The sequence below is a fragment of the Sus scrofa genome, chromosome 13, assembly GCF_054392235.1.
Source record: "Sus scrofa isolate SSC_HxYL_T2T_F1_AM1 chromosome 13, Sscrofa_HxYL_maternal_Yorkshire_Landrace_v2.0, whole genome shotgun sequence".
Taxonomy (NCBI): domain Eukaryota; kingdom Metazoa; phylum Chordata; class Mammalia; order Artiodactyla; family Suidae; genus Sus; species Sus scrofa.
In genome coordinates, this window is record NC_139395.1 from 83193973 (window position 1) to 83211367 (window position 17395).

Genomic DNA, 17395 nt, shown 5'->3' on the forward strand with positions numbered 1-17395 from the left:
AATGACCTAATCCCATGGGAGTGTCACTACACGTGTGACACACTGAGAAGGAATGTCATGGTCTTGCCGTAACTCCAGCTCTTTTCTTTTATCTTTCCGAACATTTATTCTAGTCCAGTCCAAACGTGGAAGACAGATGCCCTCTTCTCCTTTTTCTTTCTTTTATTCTGGTCTTTTTGCTCTCCTTTCTAGAAGGCCAATCCAATCTTCATTTAAGTGGTGACATACAACTTTGTAAGATGACCCCCACTTGGCCTAGAGAAGGCACGGCTCTGTGTTTGTGGTCAGATTCTGCTCCGGTCCCACCCCACCGTAACGGGTTGTTACTTTGAATTGGTTTCCTGGTATCAGGAATCAAGAAATAACATATCTGCTGACCTCCACCTCCTGTCCCGAATGGAGTCCTCTGATGGCTTCCCTTCAAGTGCCTTTGTGAGGTCGTTGGTGTGATTCAGAGTGTAGGCTGAAGCAATGAACATCCAGCAGGGAAATAAATAGAGTTATTTAGCCATTCATTGTACTTTTGGCCTTGCAAGTACATGATCTAACTAACCAACTCTGCAGGCCAGGTTTTATACTAAATGCTACTTTCATTGGCCTCTCACATGTTTCCAGCTTGAGTAGGAGAAAGTTTTACTGTCATCTGTCTATGTAAAAATTGTTTTCCAGTGACCGGTTTTCATTACTGTAATGGATGGACTTCAGGTGAGCTTTTTGTGTGCACTCTGCAGAAACCCTCTGTGCATGAAAGCTGATGGTGGGTGGGGGGCAGTGGTCCTAGAGATGTGAGCTGTGTGCCCCTAGGCAGCCTGTTACAAAGATCATGGTCCACTGTGTAGCCCTTTGTTGTCCAGTGACTTGAGAGCAGAATGCTTCCTGAAATCAGGTGCACAGGGTATTAGTCATGATAATAGTGGCAGACACTTAAGTACTTACTGTACACCAGGAAGTATTCTAACCACTGTTTGCACATTCATATAAGTCTCACAACCCCAATGAGATAAATACCGTTTTGCAAGCAAGGAAAGCAAAGCACTGAAAGGTTCAGCCACTTGCCCATGGTTACCCGGCCGGCGAAAGATGGAGCCAGGATGACAGACTGAGCAGTCTGACTCCTGGGTCTGTGCTCATACCACCTGTTACACAACTAGGGTGCAAACAGATAACCACATGGCGCAGGTTAACGCTGAAGCCACAAGCCCTCTTTTGTGTTGTTTGATGTAACAAAAATATACCATCCAACATGTTTTGACATCTTGACATAATGTACTTCTTAAACAAATTAACCCTTGATGCTCTGAGATCTGTGACTAGTTCAGCAAAGAATGATATTCCATTTTATTTGAGGTCCATTGGGAGAAAAATATTAAATTTTGGAAAACTAGATTAGAAGACAAATTGGAACTAACTAGCTAATATTTTGAGGCAATTTAATTTTTAATGAAAAATGGAAATATAATTATTAACGTTTGATATATTTCTAAGACTTTTTCCTAATCATACTACATATACTATGTTTATATTCCTTTTTCATTTAACCATTTTCCCATGTCATTAATACTCTATTAATATTTTATTAATTTTTTAAAATAGGAGTAATACATGGTCATTTTATAATTCAAAGAGTACAGAAAGGTGTAAGTGAAAAGTAAAGCTCTCTGTCCTCAGAATAAAATAGGATTGTAGTTTCCGTTGTGGCTCAGTGGGTTTTGAACCCAGCTAGTATCCATGAGGATGTAGCTTTGATCCCTGGCCTCACTCAGTGGGTTAAGAATCCAGTGTTGCCATGAGCTGTGGTTTAGATCACAGATGTGGCTCAGATCTGGTGTTGCTGTGGCTGTGGTGTAGGCGGTAGCTGCAGCTCTCATTTAACCTCTAGCCTGGGAACTTTTGTACGTGCAGTTCTAAAAAACCAAAAAAAGAAAAAGAAAAAGAATAAAATAGGATTAACAAAGTCCTATTTCTCCTACCAAAAACTTCTGTGTGTGTGCTAGCATATGGATATATAGATATATAGTACCATTTTTAATGACTGTAAAGTAATTCCTTTTTATAACAAGCCGTTACATACTCAATTATCTCCCAATTTGTGTTTAAGTTGCGTATAATTTGTTATAAAAACCTATAGAGAAGAGTATAAAAGATGATGGAAAATGTGTTCTAAATTTCACTGCAGTGATTCTTCTTAGGTGTAATATTTCTGTTAACATTTCAGATTATTTTCTCAAACTTTGAATTACTGGTAGTGGAATTGCTGGGTAAATAGCTATGAGCATTTTTAAGACTTTTGCTTCATTATTACCAGATTGTTTCTCCATAAAGTTTGTACTAATTTATATTCCTACCCCAGATACTGAAGGAGGCATTTGAAATAAGCAATTCAAAGAGGCTTACTTTCAGGAGTTTCCTGACAGCCTAACCGTTTACAACTCAGCATTGTCATTGCTGTGGCTCTGGTTACTGCTGTGGTGCAGTTTCAATCCCTGGCCCAGGAACTTTGAGTCCCATGGGCACAGTCAAAAAAAAGAAAAAATGGCGTAACTCAGAGATACCGTGAGTTTGTTTCCAGGCTACCACAGTAAAACAAATATTGCAATAAAAAAAAAAAAATGCTTAGTTTTTATCTAGGAAAGGCCTAGACAAGAAACAGTCTTGATAGTACAGGGTTTTTGGAGCTGAGCAATGCTGTTTTATGGACACATAAGACAACAGTGTGATTTCATCTAGAAAAATGCCATTTACTGCCCATAAGCTAGATTATTTAAAAATCAGTGAGGCCTTCAGTTAGGCCTTTAAAATTTTTATTAATTGGTCAAAAATAGTCCTGTGACAAAGTTGATTCAATTTAGTAGATGTTGCAAGGTTTAGGCTTTCAATTATGAAAATTAAAAATGATATCTGGGGAGTTCCTGACATGGCTCAGCGGTAACAAACCTGACTAGTATCCATGAGGATGTGGGTTTAATCCCTGGCCTCACTTAGTGGGTTAAGGATCCAGCATTGCTGTGGCTGTGGTGTAGGCGGCAGCTGCAGCTCTGATTTAACCTCCAGCCTGGGAACTTCCATATGCCACAGGAACGGCCCTAATTTAAAATTTTTTAAAAAAAGATAAATTAAAAATAAAAGTGATATCATTTAAAAGTAGACGCTATATAAATAAGTTCCTTTATAGTTTTCCAGACTGTCTTCGCAGTAGCCAATATCCAGATCTCATAGGATCCTCACAAGGATGAAAGAAATCTGAAGGTAGCTGCCAGCCATCCATTCTTTAAAAATCTTGTATCTGTGGTTATAATGAAAAGAAAACCCTGTGAATAATTTTGGACTTCCTTTAAAAAAAAAAAATTGAATTTACCATTGTCTAGTTCCCATATCACAAAAGGCAAATCCTTCCCTCATCAGTTTGCTTTTGCAGATGAAGTCAACCTCTGGGCACTAGATAAGAATGAATAAACTGGACCCTGTGTTTGTTCAACACCCAGGAACTTGATTCCCTTCTTTACTCAGAGAAACTGGTTGAGTTGTGGCCAGAGAAAGAACTGCCCCAAAGACTGGATTCCAGTGGGATCAGAATCCCAGGCATCTGTAGATGGTAAAACCAACATCCTAGATTGCGGTTCATTAGAATACAACATATCTTTTCTCAATTAGTTTTAACTTTTTCCCTGGGTTTTCCAGAAAGGGAAAATGTTCCTGTAAGTGAGAAGCTTCAATACAGTAAACAAATTTCTGATCCCACCTAATCTTAACAGGAGGGGTTATTTTCTCCCATACCATTTACTCTGAAGTCTGCAAGTAGCTTTTGTGATTTCGGAAAGAAGTGCTGTTGGCAGGGATCCTGTTGACCTCCCCCTAAGCTGGCCTGAGAATCACAGAGGAGCTTAATTCAGTCAATGCTATGACCCTACACTGATGGAGAAGTGGGGATATGGGCATTATGTAAGAGGGGGTGGTAAGGAATTGGAGAGATTAAGGGCAGGAGATCCCTGGAAGACCCAAAGGGGATGTTTTTGGGCGGGGGGGTGGGAATGAAAGTGCCTGATTTGACCCAGCTCGGTATTTGCTGAGGAAACCGGAGTTGCTTTAATCAGATCACTTCATCAGCTTCCCTCCTAGAAACTGCTGATGCCATGAGATTTGGTCCTTAGACTGCTGTAATCTCCAGCATCTCCTCTTCATTTAGCTCTCAACCCAAGCTCCCTGAGGAAGATGAGTGAGTTCTTCTCCAGGCTTTCAACCCCCCTCTCTCACTCTTTCTCTCCTGAGCTTTAGGCAAGAAGAAGGAGAGGAAAAAGAACAGTCCAGAAGCAAAAGACAGCACTTTGTCCCCTTCCTTTCTTTCATTAGCTCCTGACAATTCTCCTGTACCTTTATCCTCATTCCATAGAAAGAGAAGAGAGGGTCATAGGCTTAAGTGATCTAAGATCTGACACCAGGTGAAGAGTGGAAGTAGGGGTGTCCTAACTGTCACCTCCCAGTGACCCATTTGCCGTAAGCCTGGCCCCCTGCCACCTGGCAAGCGGATGTGGTCAGCTCCCTCATTGTGTGGTGGCCAAAACCTGAACTCCCTTCACTGCTCCCTATAGTCTGGGCCCAGAGTCCAGCAGTGCTGCGTCCTCAGCAGCCATGATAAGGGAAGCACTCCCCTTGCCCCTCTAGTCTCACCGCCTGGATGGCTGGCGTCAAGAGTAATAAAACTGCCTCCAGCAAGGGCATCTTTGCAACTGGCGCCACAGCATCATGCCAGCCACACCAGCAAACTCCCCAGCCCTACCAGCAACTAAGGCCAAGTGGAAAGCTCAGTAAAGCTGACAAGCCCCAGGACGCTCCACTGGACACTTTGCCCCCTTAGGCGTTTGCTTTTTTGGTGGAGAAAAGCCAAAGAGAGTTCCAGCTGGAACTCTGCAGCAGGAAAAAGCTCTTTTTGTTAATTCAAAACAGTTTGGAATCCATTACAGTTCTTCCCAAACTTCCAAGATATGGGGGAGGAAATTCACAGGGTTTTACAATATATTTCTCGAGGCAGATTGTCATCGCCATCCTAATGACAGAGAAGCTGTAAATATTGGTGCAGCAGCCACAGATGGCAAGTCACCCAGCCTCCTCATTTACCCTCTTGGGTCTGGCGTGGTTATGAGAACCACCTAGAGAGCAGCTCCTCTTGTTTCCAGCAATCCCAGCTTGTTCTTGCTCTGTGAGGCAGTTTTGGACGGCTGCTCTTGGAGCGAGCGTGTGCTTTTTTGCCGTCAAGTGGGCAGGAGAATAGGGCCCAAGAGGGGGAATTGTTCATAGCTATACATTTGCAGATCAAGGAAGAGTTGATCTTCTTTGACAGCTGGATAACCTTTAGACCTCTCAGGTCAGTGACCCCGAGCTCTCTTTCTGACCCTTGATTGTGACGGTATACATGTATGGGTATATACTTTTTAATTTGTTGGAATTAGAACAGAATCAAAGCCTAGCACCTGGCCCAGAATGAGTACTTAATAAATGCTTTTTGAATGAATAGCAATCAATAATAATAATAATAATAATAATAATAGCAGCTGCCATTTATTGAATACTTCACTGGGAGCCAGAATATACGATTCCGTATAATCAGAATCTTTGATTTTTCCTTCAGCTCTAGAAAATCTCTCATGATCCCTGTTTTACAGATGGAGAAAACAAGTGTAGAGAGATTAATGTTTGCAAGGTCACAGAGTTGCTAATCAGGCCAAGGTCAGACCCAAACTCTGACCTTGAAACTGATGCCCTTATAACTGCTACTGCCTTGTGTGTATGGAGCTGTGGAAGCACTCTAGTTTCTTACTTGGTCTTGGAGTTCTTGGCAGTTATCAGAAACTACCTATTTCCATATAGCCTCCAAATATTTTAATCAAGAATGTCCAGTTATAATCCTGCTATCACTTGCTACTGTCCAAAGCCTTTACCTGACTACCTAACAGAATTACACCCCAGGTTTGAAAACTGCTCTGAGAAGGATAGAGCCCAGTGTTAACACCGAGACTAGGGCTGTGTTCTTAACTTTGTTCAGGTAGCCACTGCCCTGTTCGCAGAGCTCCCCCCAAAAATTGACGATAATTGATGATAAATCTAAGTAGATAGGTCCCAGCTTAATCAGATACCATCTTATAGCAGGTTCTAATAGAGATAAGTGGTCGCAAGAAAATGTATGAGAGAAATTTTAAATTGTTAATATATCCTCCAGTAATTGCCGGCAGAGACAATCCCAACATCGCTCCTTCTGTACATTGTACACGAACGTCTCAATGTCCAGCTCACAGAGCACTGAGGACCTGCAGGCACGGCGCTTGAGTGTCTGTCTCTCCTCCCCATCCCTAATTCCCCTCCAAATCTTGAGAGTGTTGCCAGCTCATGGGCAATCCTCCCATTTTGCTGCTTCCTACAAGGTAGAGTGGACAGCACAGCTCTCTCTCCCGTGAAACAAAAGGCAGAAGGCGAGAGCAGAGGGGCCTGTGCTTTTCTCAAGGAAGCCCCAGCTCAGGGGCCTCCCGTTCCCCACAGCCCAGGGGCCGCTCCCCTTCTTCCTTGTCTGTTGGCACCATCTTTACTAGTTAACTGGGAGGAAACAAAACCAGAAATAGTTTCAAACCTAGGTATTAAAAATACTATGAGAAACAACAGGCCAACTTTCTTCCACGTTCCTGTCTCATTCAGCACTCTGCTACCTTGTCGGGGCAGCTTTTTCGGACAAGACTTAGGCTGGTACCTAAGTGGTAGAAGTTGTTTTCCTGATGGTTCTCATGATATTGAGAATAAACACAGACATCTGATTCCTCATGTGACGGAGCCTGGGGACAGCCAAGGGGTGTTGATCACGGGGTTCAGATCCCTCATCTGGGCCATAATTGTGTCAGAGGATAATTGCCTTCATTTATTCATTGAAAAATATTTAAGGGGCACCTATACTGTGTCCACATAGTGCTGATGTTCTTTTCCTACTGTTGTGCCCTTCCGTCTTTGCTGCCACTTTGTGACTGGCAGACAGCCCCTGTCAGATGCCAGGGATAGCTTTGAGTCATGACTCATTGTGGGTTATCTAGAAATGTCCCATTCGTGCACTCTTCTCATAACCTTGTGGGCTTGGTTTAGACAGAAGCAGGTATATTTATGAGTTCTCAACTGGGACCCAAATTCTAAAAACCAGAGAGCTGGGGGTGGGGGTGGGTAGGGGGAAGAGAAACACACTAGAATCATCTAAGAAACTTAAAATAGATACACACGCGAACACACAGAGGCTTTTGTCACTTGCAGAACATAAAAGCATCTTTCTCTGTGACTGCCTCAGAGATAAACTCCCCCTCCCCCGGGGGCCCCGAAGCCTGGGACCATCTATGGAGTGTGCAGGCTGCCCTCTTTGACCTCAGAGGTGCAGGATTGAAAGCCAAACTGCTGAGTCATTCCTGTGCCCCCACCGCCTGTCTTGGAAGAGGTTCAGTCAGCCGGTTGGCGGGCCACTTTGGGGAGCACTTTATCATTTTGGGTTCTCACAATGTGTGTTTAAACTCTGGGTGACCCCAGGACGCCTTCCAGACGGGCACGACCCACCCAATGTTCAGACAGATCCTCTGCGAGTGAGGAAGAGTGAAACCCAAAGGCCAGCCCAGGTGGAGGCAGTGGCGGGTGGGCTACTGCCAGGGAGGGCGCCTTCCCTTCCCGGGCTCCCCCATCAGGGGACCGGGAGCGGCAGGGTGCGCCCGTGGACCCAGCGACCTGTCCCCAAACCCCCATCCCTCCACTTACTAGACTGTGATCTCTGGCAATTATTTCCCTCCCTGAGCTTTAATTGCCTTATCAGTGCCCTAAGTAAATGAAATAACATGACGTGAAGCCTCTGGCACAAGGCCTGGGACAAGTTAAGCACACAATCAATGCTAATTTTCCCTTTTCTCCTGTAGATAGAACTTGAAGTAGCCCCACACAGTCTTGCTGGTCAGATTGCTTAAAATTTCACCAAATGGTCATTCTTAAAAATCTCTCAGTACCATATAAATACCCCTGGGGTGATAACAGCTAATCCCTTTATCAGTTCTCACTTTAAGGAGATTAGTTGTGGATTGGGAACAAAACCCCCAGGGAGAGCAACACGATACCAGAGGAGGAGAGAGGGGAGAACTGGAGACCAGAACTGGGGGGACCTTGAGGGGTTTTCCCACTCCAGCGTTCTATAACATTTGGGGGGACATGTGTATTGAGGGGTCATACTTAGAGAAAGGCATTGGGAAGGGGAGAGTTGCAGGAACCAAATCCAAATCCGTGGCCACCTGTCATTTTGGGTTCCCTGTTGGCTTCCTGTGGTTTATTGTTGGCGTTTCTAGAGGTTGAGGAAACAAGAGGCATTGGCTTTGGAGCACATATGTGTGAGGCTTGATGGGAAAGAAGAAATCTTTCTCCTCCAGATTTCCACTCTAGCCTGGTTCCTCTGCCTCCTGCCCACCCCCACTCCCAGTCCTGATCAGAACTGGTGTGGACACAGAAGGAGCAGAAACGGATCAGCATTGGAGTTCCCACTGTGGTACAGCGGAAACGAATCCGCCTAGGAACCGTGAGGTTATGAGTTTGATCCCTGGCCTCGCTCAGTGGCTTAAGGATCTGGTGTTGCTATGGCTGTAGTGTGGGCCAGTGGCTACAGCTCCGATTTAACCCCCAGCCTGGGAGCCTCCATATGCCTCAAGTGCAGCACTAAAAAGAAAAAAAGGAAAAAACGAAACAGAAATGGATCAGCATGCCTCGGCTTGAGGGGAGCCCACCACTCCCCTGGCCTAGGCATAGAAGGGGGCAAAGCTTCACCTGGGTGACTTCGAATGACCAGAACTAGGGCACCCAAACCAAAGGAGGGGAAAGACAGGACCTCCCAGGAATGGGACAGAAGCCTCCAGTCCCATTTCCATTCTGAAAGAGCTGGAAATAGAACAGGGCCCATGCTCCATTCACCGCGGGTATCTCCAAGAGATGAAAAGAGCTTTGAACACAGCAGAGAAGAAAGTGCTGTCCACCTGGTTACCATCTGGTTACCTTTGTGGTCTGTGCTGAGGTTGGGGAGGTGGATTTTGGAGGCAGGAGTTGAGCGTTTGAGATGAGAAGACTTGGTGTGCAATTGCTACTTCATAGGCAGATAAAAGAAAATATGGCCTAGGCTGGGTTTCATTGTAGTGGTCATCTCCATCTACCATCCCAGCCAGATCGTCTGTGTTATTGCTGTGAGGGAGGTTGTCATCTGGACACACGTTTAATGACTGCTTAGCAGGGGTATGTTAACGTGAACCATGTCCAAGGGAAGGACCCCACCAGTAACATGTGCAGTCACAGTAGGATGTGCTCATCACAGATGATCTTTATCTGTTCTATACAAGATCTCTGTTCTGTTGTTCTCTTTCCCTGTGAGCAGCGATCAACCACATTGCTCCCCAGATCACCCATTGCTCAGACTTCTAACGAATTTAGGCTGGTCTTGCCAGGATTCCTAACACCAGATCCCCAGCAAGATGCAGTCCCAGAAGTGGAAAGGGATAAACATCCAGAAGGCAGAGAGGAGAAGAAGGAAGAAGTTAAGGGGAAAAGAATAGAAAAGATACAAAGAAGTCTCAGGAGCCTCAGAGAAATGAGAGGAGAAAGGTAGGAAGGAAAAGAGGCACCGGGGTTGTACTGTCCCACTTTTACAAATAGAAATAGCTGACTTCCCATGTGTCAGACACTGCTCCAAGCACTTTCCATTTAGTAACTCATTCCATCCTCTCAGCAGCACTGCGAGCTGGATTACTGCTATGTCTCCATCTGTTAAATGAGGAAACCAACTTAAAGAAAGGTTAAGGAACTTGCCCGAGATCACCCATGCTCTCAGGTTGAGATTCCAGCTGCTTCTCACAGCACCAGTCATTTGCTCTCAGTTTCCCGTTAGAATCATCTGGAAGCTTTTAGGAACGTTGTCCATGGCCCAGGCCAAGGCAGTCAGAATCTCTAGAGATGGGACTCAGGTAGGAGTCTGCATGTGTTTCATTTCCCCAGATGATTTCAATGTGGAGCCCACATTGAGAATCACTGCACATGATTCAGATTTAAATACAGAAAGAATGCATGTGAACCATTCTTATGTTATTTTCTCTTAAGGGTAGAATGGTGGTAGGGAATTGCTTCAGGCTACAGCATAGTTTACCAAAGACACACTTGGCCGAGTTCAGAGTTTTGCCTAATGCTTACCATGATTCTGATGGTTAGACTGGAAAAGTACCGCAGAACCCTTAGCACCATCTCTAAGGAAGAAGTGGATTTGGGCACTGGGGTCTCTTGGTTTTGTTGGAGTTCTTAAACAGTCTTGCTTATGTACCTTCAACTGCAAGAGTGACAACTTGCCCAAACCCCCAGGTGTGTGTCTGCATCAGGATTCATTTTCTCATGAATCTGAGAATCTCCTAAATTTCTACTCTTACCAATTACAGCTCAAAACCCTCCCATGCCCCAGCTGCACACATCACCCCACTCCTGTTTATACATCTCACCCTATCCCTGGGGAAACTGCCTCTCTGCTCAGAGACAGGAAATCGTAATATATTACATAGCTCTTTACCTAACTCCTTCTCACCATGACCTTAGGAGAGAAATAGCATATTGTTGTCTTAAAGATTAAGCCAAAACCCAGAAAAGTTAGATGACTTGTCCAAGTTGCTTGGAAGCAAAGTGGAGGAGAGAGGATCAGGTCTTCAGTTTCCACGTCCATTGCTCGTTTTAGCACATCTGTGAACTCAGGAAGCCATGGTAAAGGAAGTTGGAGAGGAAGAGTAAAAGGAAGGGAAAGGCCAAGTGTGCGCCCTAAGCGGCCCCACTTCCCTTCAGTTTTAGTCACCCCCCCAACCCCTGCACCAAGACCTTGCATTGACTTGGGAGCATTTTATAGCTGCCCACCTATCAGACTGCTTTTTTCTGAACAGTCCTGTTCAGATTCATCTCCCTAAGAAAGCCAGTAGGAAAAAAAACGGGAATGCCATGCCAGCAGCAACTAGAAGAGCGGCGAAACAGCCCACTTTGCTTTTCCCGCCTTGCCTTCAGGAGACATGGCTTCAGTTATCTGGTTCCCTAACTGAGAAGCCTCCTGAGAAAATCTGGGTGAGGGAGATTCCTGGCCCAGGTGGGCAGATCCTGGGAGGGCCCAGAGAAGTGGAATCTGCTTCAGATAAGCACTTCGTTTCACAGAACCAGATATGGATAAGATGGGAGCTTTGTAGATTTGCCCACAATCAACAGTGCTTCTAATCAGTTCCAGCACTGAGAGAGGGGGACCGGAAAGGTTTCTTTCCCAATTCTTTGCAGCCTGGGGAGTAAGGAGCCAGTAATTGACTCCAGCTTCCTCGAGTGTTGTGTGCTAGAGTATGAGTCAACATGAGTGTTCCCAAAAGGACTTTCTAGGCAACCGAGGGCCAGTAAAGGGGCTCCCTTGACCCTGATCCTATTCCAGACCTCAACGCTAATCCTCCGTAAGATGCAGGGAGAGGACCTCAGACGGGCCTTCTAAAAACAGTATCTTAGCAGGCACCAGGTTGACGGGAGGGGAAAGGGAAGAGAAAGGACCCAGGATGGCTGAGTGTTTGGGCAGATTTCCATGGCACATGTGTGGTACCCAGCTTAGCTCAGTAAGAGTTCGAGTATGTGCAAAAGGAAAGTGGAAAGAGAAAGACAGGCAGGGGGAGCAAGGAAGGCCTTGTAGCCAAATGGAGGGTGTTAAATGAGGGCAACCCTGACAGATCCCCTTTGCCCTTGACCCTAGGGAGTACTTAAGACCCAAGGAAGCTTTTTTTGTGCTTTTTAAATAAGGCAGGCATTCTAAGGATAATGTCTAAGCCTGTTAATACACTTTTCTAATTAGATTTTATTTCCCCAGTTTAATTATGTGAATTATGTAAAGAGAATTACAAATAAGAAGAAGGCTGATGAGTTCCCATAGCAGCTCAGCAGTAATGAACCTAATATCCATGAGGACACGGATTCAACCCCTGGCCTCGCTCCATGGGTTAAGGATCCGGCATTGCCATGAGCTGTGGCATAGGTCGCAGACGTGGCTCAGATCCTGTGCTGTTATGGCTGTGACGTAGACTGGCAGCTGCAGCTCCAATTCAAGTCCTGGCCTGGGAGCTTCCATATGCCACAGTGTGGCACTAAAAAAAAAAAAAAAAAAAAAAAAATGCTGAGAACCTTTGAACTAAGGTCATTAGAGATCATCTCTCTAGTCCAGTCCTTTTCATTTACAGAGGAGAAAACAGGCCCAGAGACCTTAGTCAGTTTGCCCAAGGTCACAGAGCTGGCTAGTAAGAAACCTAAAAGTAGAATAGATGACTTTTCCCCTTCTCCTGGGCTCCGTTTTGCCTTGACTGAGGCTCAGGAAGGGCGAGAGTGGGGCAGATCTGTAAATGATCTAATCCGTCACTAGAGAAAATATAAATCAGTGGTCACAGAATTTCAGCCCTTCAGCCAAACTTCATCTGTCACATCATAAAAAATAAGTTGCCAAAGAGAGGTTTGAAAATCCAAACCAGATCCTTCTCCACTCCTAGAGGGAACCATTCCATTGTCCCGCACCTCAGCCAAGTGCCTGCAGCAAGCCCCTTCAGCTGCATGTGAGGGTTTGCTTGTTTGAACTGTCATGATAAATGAGATTTAGTAAATTAACATAGTCTCTTCTACAGAGGTTTTGACCCAACAAATGCTGCTATAGAGGAAGGAGAAAAGGCTGTGAGGAGCCAGGGCCCTGGTGACTAGAGAGTTCTGCACAGGGTGTGGGGTCCCAGCCCACGGGGGAGCCATACTGACACCTCAACACAAAGTTCTGCCACTTCATACATTTGCCACCCAGGCCTTTGAAATGTGGCACATCTGTTACAGGGGAAGATTGGCAACTATTAAACCAAAGGCACCAATCCAAGATCTGGTTTCCCTTGAAGCATCAGGGGTTTTCAGTATTGCATAGCAACTATAAGAAGGGACAGCTCCTCCAGGGATGTCATGCTCCAGGCCAGGACAGCGTCCTTGGTCTCATTCTCAGAGTCTGAGGTTCTGGTTGATGGCTCCAAAATTAAGTGCTGAAATTAAAAAAAAAGAAAGAAAGAAAGAAAGAATAGAAAATTTCCTGACGCTAATCAGTGGAACATGTTAGAGAAGTTAGGAGGGGTTGGGGGGTGGGGCACTCAAACCAGAGGTGACTTTCTGTCTGTAACTTTTTTTTTAAAGGAAAAAGTTGGGAGTTCCCATTGTGGCTCAGCAGAAATGAATCTCACTAGTAACCATGAAGTTGTGGGTTTGATCCCTGGCCTCACTCAGTGGGTTAAGGATCCGGCATTGCCGTGACCTGTGGTATAGGTCACAGTTGCAGCTCGGATGCAGTGTTGTTGTGGGGGTGGCATAGGCCGGCAGCTGCAGCTCCAATTCAGCCCCTAGCGTGGGAACCTCCGTGTTCTCAGATGCGGCCCTAAAGGGCAAAAAAAAGGGAAAAGTTAAAAGCAGGTTTAGAGTTCTGACATAGCATTTGTTAGATACAGGAAAATGCTGTTTCCAGGAGACTTCTTCATTGTGTAGTGATCCTGCCTTTGGACTTGTTCACCAACCAGAAGAATTGTACTTTTCAATCCAGGACTCTTAGCCAGAACACCCTTTTCACTCATGAATTCAGCCAACTGAGGGCTTCTTGTGTTCCCACTGGAGCCACAGAGATGAGCAAGATGCAGTCTCTGCCCTCTGATCCCTCATGGCCAAGTAGGGGAGATAAACAAGAGAATCAGTACCTATAATACAAGGCAGTGAGAGCTAAGAATCAGATTCAGGTTTCAGCTCTGCTGTTTACTAGCAACTGGCAGATCTTGGGCAAGACTTAATGCATTTCTCTAAATCTTCATTTTCCCCTCCTCAGAGCACTCACCTCATGGAGTTATTGTGGAGATTAAATGATATATTCTGTATAAAGCCCTTAGTGCAATTTTTGGGAAATTATAACTGCTCTATAGATTAATCTATTAGTATAGTAGAGTTTGAAGTGTTTAGAAGGTGCTACAGAGTCTAGAGAAAGGGGACTGGAAGAACAGGGGAGAGAGGGAAGGGATCGATCTCCAGAAAGGCTCCAGGAAGTAATGGCATGGGCTAAATTTTGAAGAGTAGGTTGAAGTCATTCAGTAGGATGGTTGAAGGAAAGGTATGACTGCTTCTGGCAGGAGAAACAGAACCTGCCTAGGCACAGTTATGACAGAACATAGGATGTTTTGAGGGACTTGGTATGGAAGTAGCTTAATATGGCTGGAGCAAAGGAATAATGATAAATGGAGGCCAGAGATGAAGGATATTAAAAGGGAAATAACTCCTAAACAGTGCTTTAGTTGGACAGCGAACGGGAGAAGAGCTTAAATGAGAAAAGAAGGTAGATAGCCTTCAAGAGCTAAAATTTTGAATCAGTACAAGGTATCAAAAGGGTTCCTAAGTGTTGTACATAAGCTGTGCACCCTTCTTCCAAGCCTTAATGAAAAAGCCTTATACTTTAATCACAATGCAACAAACTTAGAAAAAAACTTAGAAGTTCCCTGGTGGTCTAGTGGCTAGGACCAGTCCTTTTATTACTACAGCCCAGGTTCAGTATCTGGTCTGGGAACTAAAATTCCCATATCAAACCACTCATGTGACAGGCAAAATAAAAATTAAAAATTAAATTAGAAAAAAAAACCAAAAACAAATACTCAAACTTTCCACTTGGAAATCTAAAAACATGACTCTATACAACTCTTAGATTAAGAGTGAAATCAAAATAGTAAAATGGACTAGAAAAGAACTATGAGAGTATGATTTACCAAAGCCTATGGGGTAAAATGAAAGTGATATTCAAAGGAAATTTTAGAGCTTTAAACTCATCTATTAGAAAACAAGAATTACTGAAACTAAATGAATTAAGTGTTCAAACCAAGAAATGAGAAAAAGAAAAAAAAAACTAAAAGTTAAAAAATGAATAACTAAATTGAAAACCAAGTGCAATAAAAAAAAAACAGTTGATCACTAAAAGCAAAGTTTCGCTTTTTCAAAAAGCAAAAAATAGATAAGCCTTTGGCAAATCAGATTTTTAAGTGAGAATACACAAGAAGCCTTCAGTTAAAGGGAGGTATAAATAAAAATAAAAGAGGCTATCTTGTACAAATCCATTCCAATATAAATTACTAAAATTTTACTTTGTAAGTAGTAAAAAGCCTGAATAAATTAAAAGCTATAGGAGGAAAAGTAAAGATACTCAAAGATTTACCACCAGGCTCAAATGGTTCTGCAAATGAATTCCAAAAAAAACCATCAAGGACTAGATCATCACTACATAGAAACAGAAGGAAAACTTCTCAACTCAGTCTGTAAGGCTAGTTAATATTTATTACCAAAACAGGCAAAGGATGGCACAAAAGAAGACGACTCTGGACCACTATCCCAATTTTAAAAACCCTAAATAAAATATATAGCAAATGAATGCAAGGGTATAAGAAAATCTATTAATATAATTCACTACACTAGCTTAAGATAAAACTATATGGTCAACATTTTAGGTAGAAAAACTTGAAAGCATTTGATGAAATGCAACAACATTCCTAACTAAAATTAAAACCTTTAAAACTCTGGGAGAATCTGGAGAAAAACATATCCACCATACTCTAGTAAATACCATACTTGTGGTAAACCATTAGAAGCATTTCCTTCAAGCTTAGGAATAAAATAAGAATGCTTCCCAGTACTGCTACTATTTACCGTATTAGCATTATTAGCCAATGCAGTATGGCAAAAAAAAGAAATGAGAACTATAAACACTAGAAAAAAAGAAATAAATAAAACTTATGAACAAAACAAATAATAAAAATATGATTATTTGCAGATATAATTGTCTATCCAAAAAATAATTTTTTTAACCCATGATACAAACTGTTTGATTTGAGAAGAGTTTAGGAAATTGGAATAGATTCAGTATAATAAAACCTAACTTTTTTCTAAACATCAGCAGGGATACATTAGAAAATGTAATGAAAAAGAAGTATAGAATACTAGAAAGGAAACAAGTAAAAATAAAGAATACTGGAAAGTATTTAAGAAGAAATCTAAAAAGACCTCCATGAAGAAAAAACATTAAAAATTTAAAAGTAATCTAAGCTCACCATTTAAAAGTTCAAATAAGGAAAGTATAAAGAAGAAAGTGAAATCTACCTGCATCCTCACCTGTCGAAAGAGAAGCCTCTGTTAAAACTTGGTCTATCCTTCCAAAAGTATAACAGAATTTGAAAACTATGTCTCATCTCTTTGAAAAATGCATATGCTATGTTAAGCAAAAAGAAGACAAAGTTTATTTTAAAAGTGTGTTGATCCTGCTGTTTAGCACTGGGAACTCTATCTAGTCACTTACGATGGAGCATGATAATGTGAGAAAAAAGAATGTATATGTGTATGTGTGACTAGGTCACCTTGCTGTACAGTAGAAAATTGACACAACACTGTAAACCAGCTAGAATTGAAAAAATTAAAATCATTATAAAAAAAATGAAAGTGTGTTGAAAGTTGTGGTAAGAAAATAAGATTATAAAACATAGACTCATCAGGAAGGAGCAGAAGTTAAAAATGAGATTTCTGAGTGAGTAGAAATAATGCCAGCAGAAGAATCTGCAATCTGGGAAGTGATTGCCATGCCACCACGTTCTGTCATCTGGTCACACAGATTTAGTCCTACGGGAAAAGAATGGTCTTGGAAAAAGCTCTGATAGTCTTGGGTTTTATTCCTTTTTTCTTATATGCAGTTCTTGCCAACTCTCTGCTTACCTCCCCTGCCCCCATCCTATTTTAGAACCAAAACAAAACCAACAAAAAGTCATTGGCCAGAGAATTTTATACCTAAACCTCCTGTTCTGTCTTCCATTTCTGCTCCCCCAGACCGCCCAGGTTTGCTGAATGTGAAGCCCATCGAGGACATTCAAGACAATTTGCTGCAAGCCTTGGAGCTGCAGCTCAAGTTGAACCACCCAGAGTCCTCCCAGCTCTTTGCTAAGCTGCTCCAGAAAATGACAGACCTCAGACAGATTGTGACAGAGCACGTGCAGCTGCTGCAAGTAATAAAGAAGACAGAGACGGACATGAGCCTTCACCCACTCCTACAGGAAATATACAAGGACTTGTACTAGCAAAGAAGTCCACGTTCACCGACAACATTCTCCTTCTTCCAATTGCACTATTATTTTGGGGGAAAAAAAATCTGACACCTAAAAAAAATTACTGTGAAAAAGCGTTTGAAAAAGAAAAGGTTTTAGAATAATAGATCTATTTTATGCATATTGTTTATAAAGATACATTTACAATTTACTTTTAATATTAAAAATTACCACATCATGAA

General features: G+C 42.9%; 1 protein-coding gene across 14 annotated transcripts in view; it reads left to right on the forward strand.

Annotated features, from left to right (window-relative positions):
• Positions 1-17395, forward strand: part of PPARG (peroxisome proliferator activated receptor gamma) — a 133953-nt gene extending 116558 nt beyond the window's left edge. For all 14 annotated transcript variants that reach the window (XM_084987140.1, XM_084987138.1, XM_005669783.4 and 11 more), the window contains one exon: positions 16939-17395. In XM_084987140.1, the coding sequence (XP_084843266.1) occupies positions 16939-17186 (248 nt within the window). In that variant the 3' untranslated portion in view covers positions 17187-17395. The remainder of the gene's footprint in view (positions 1-16938) is intronic.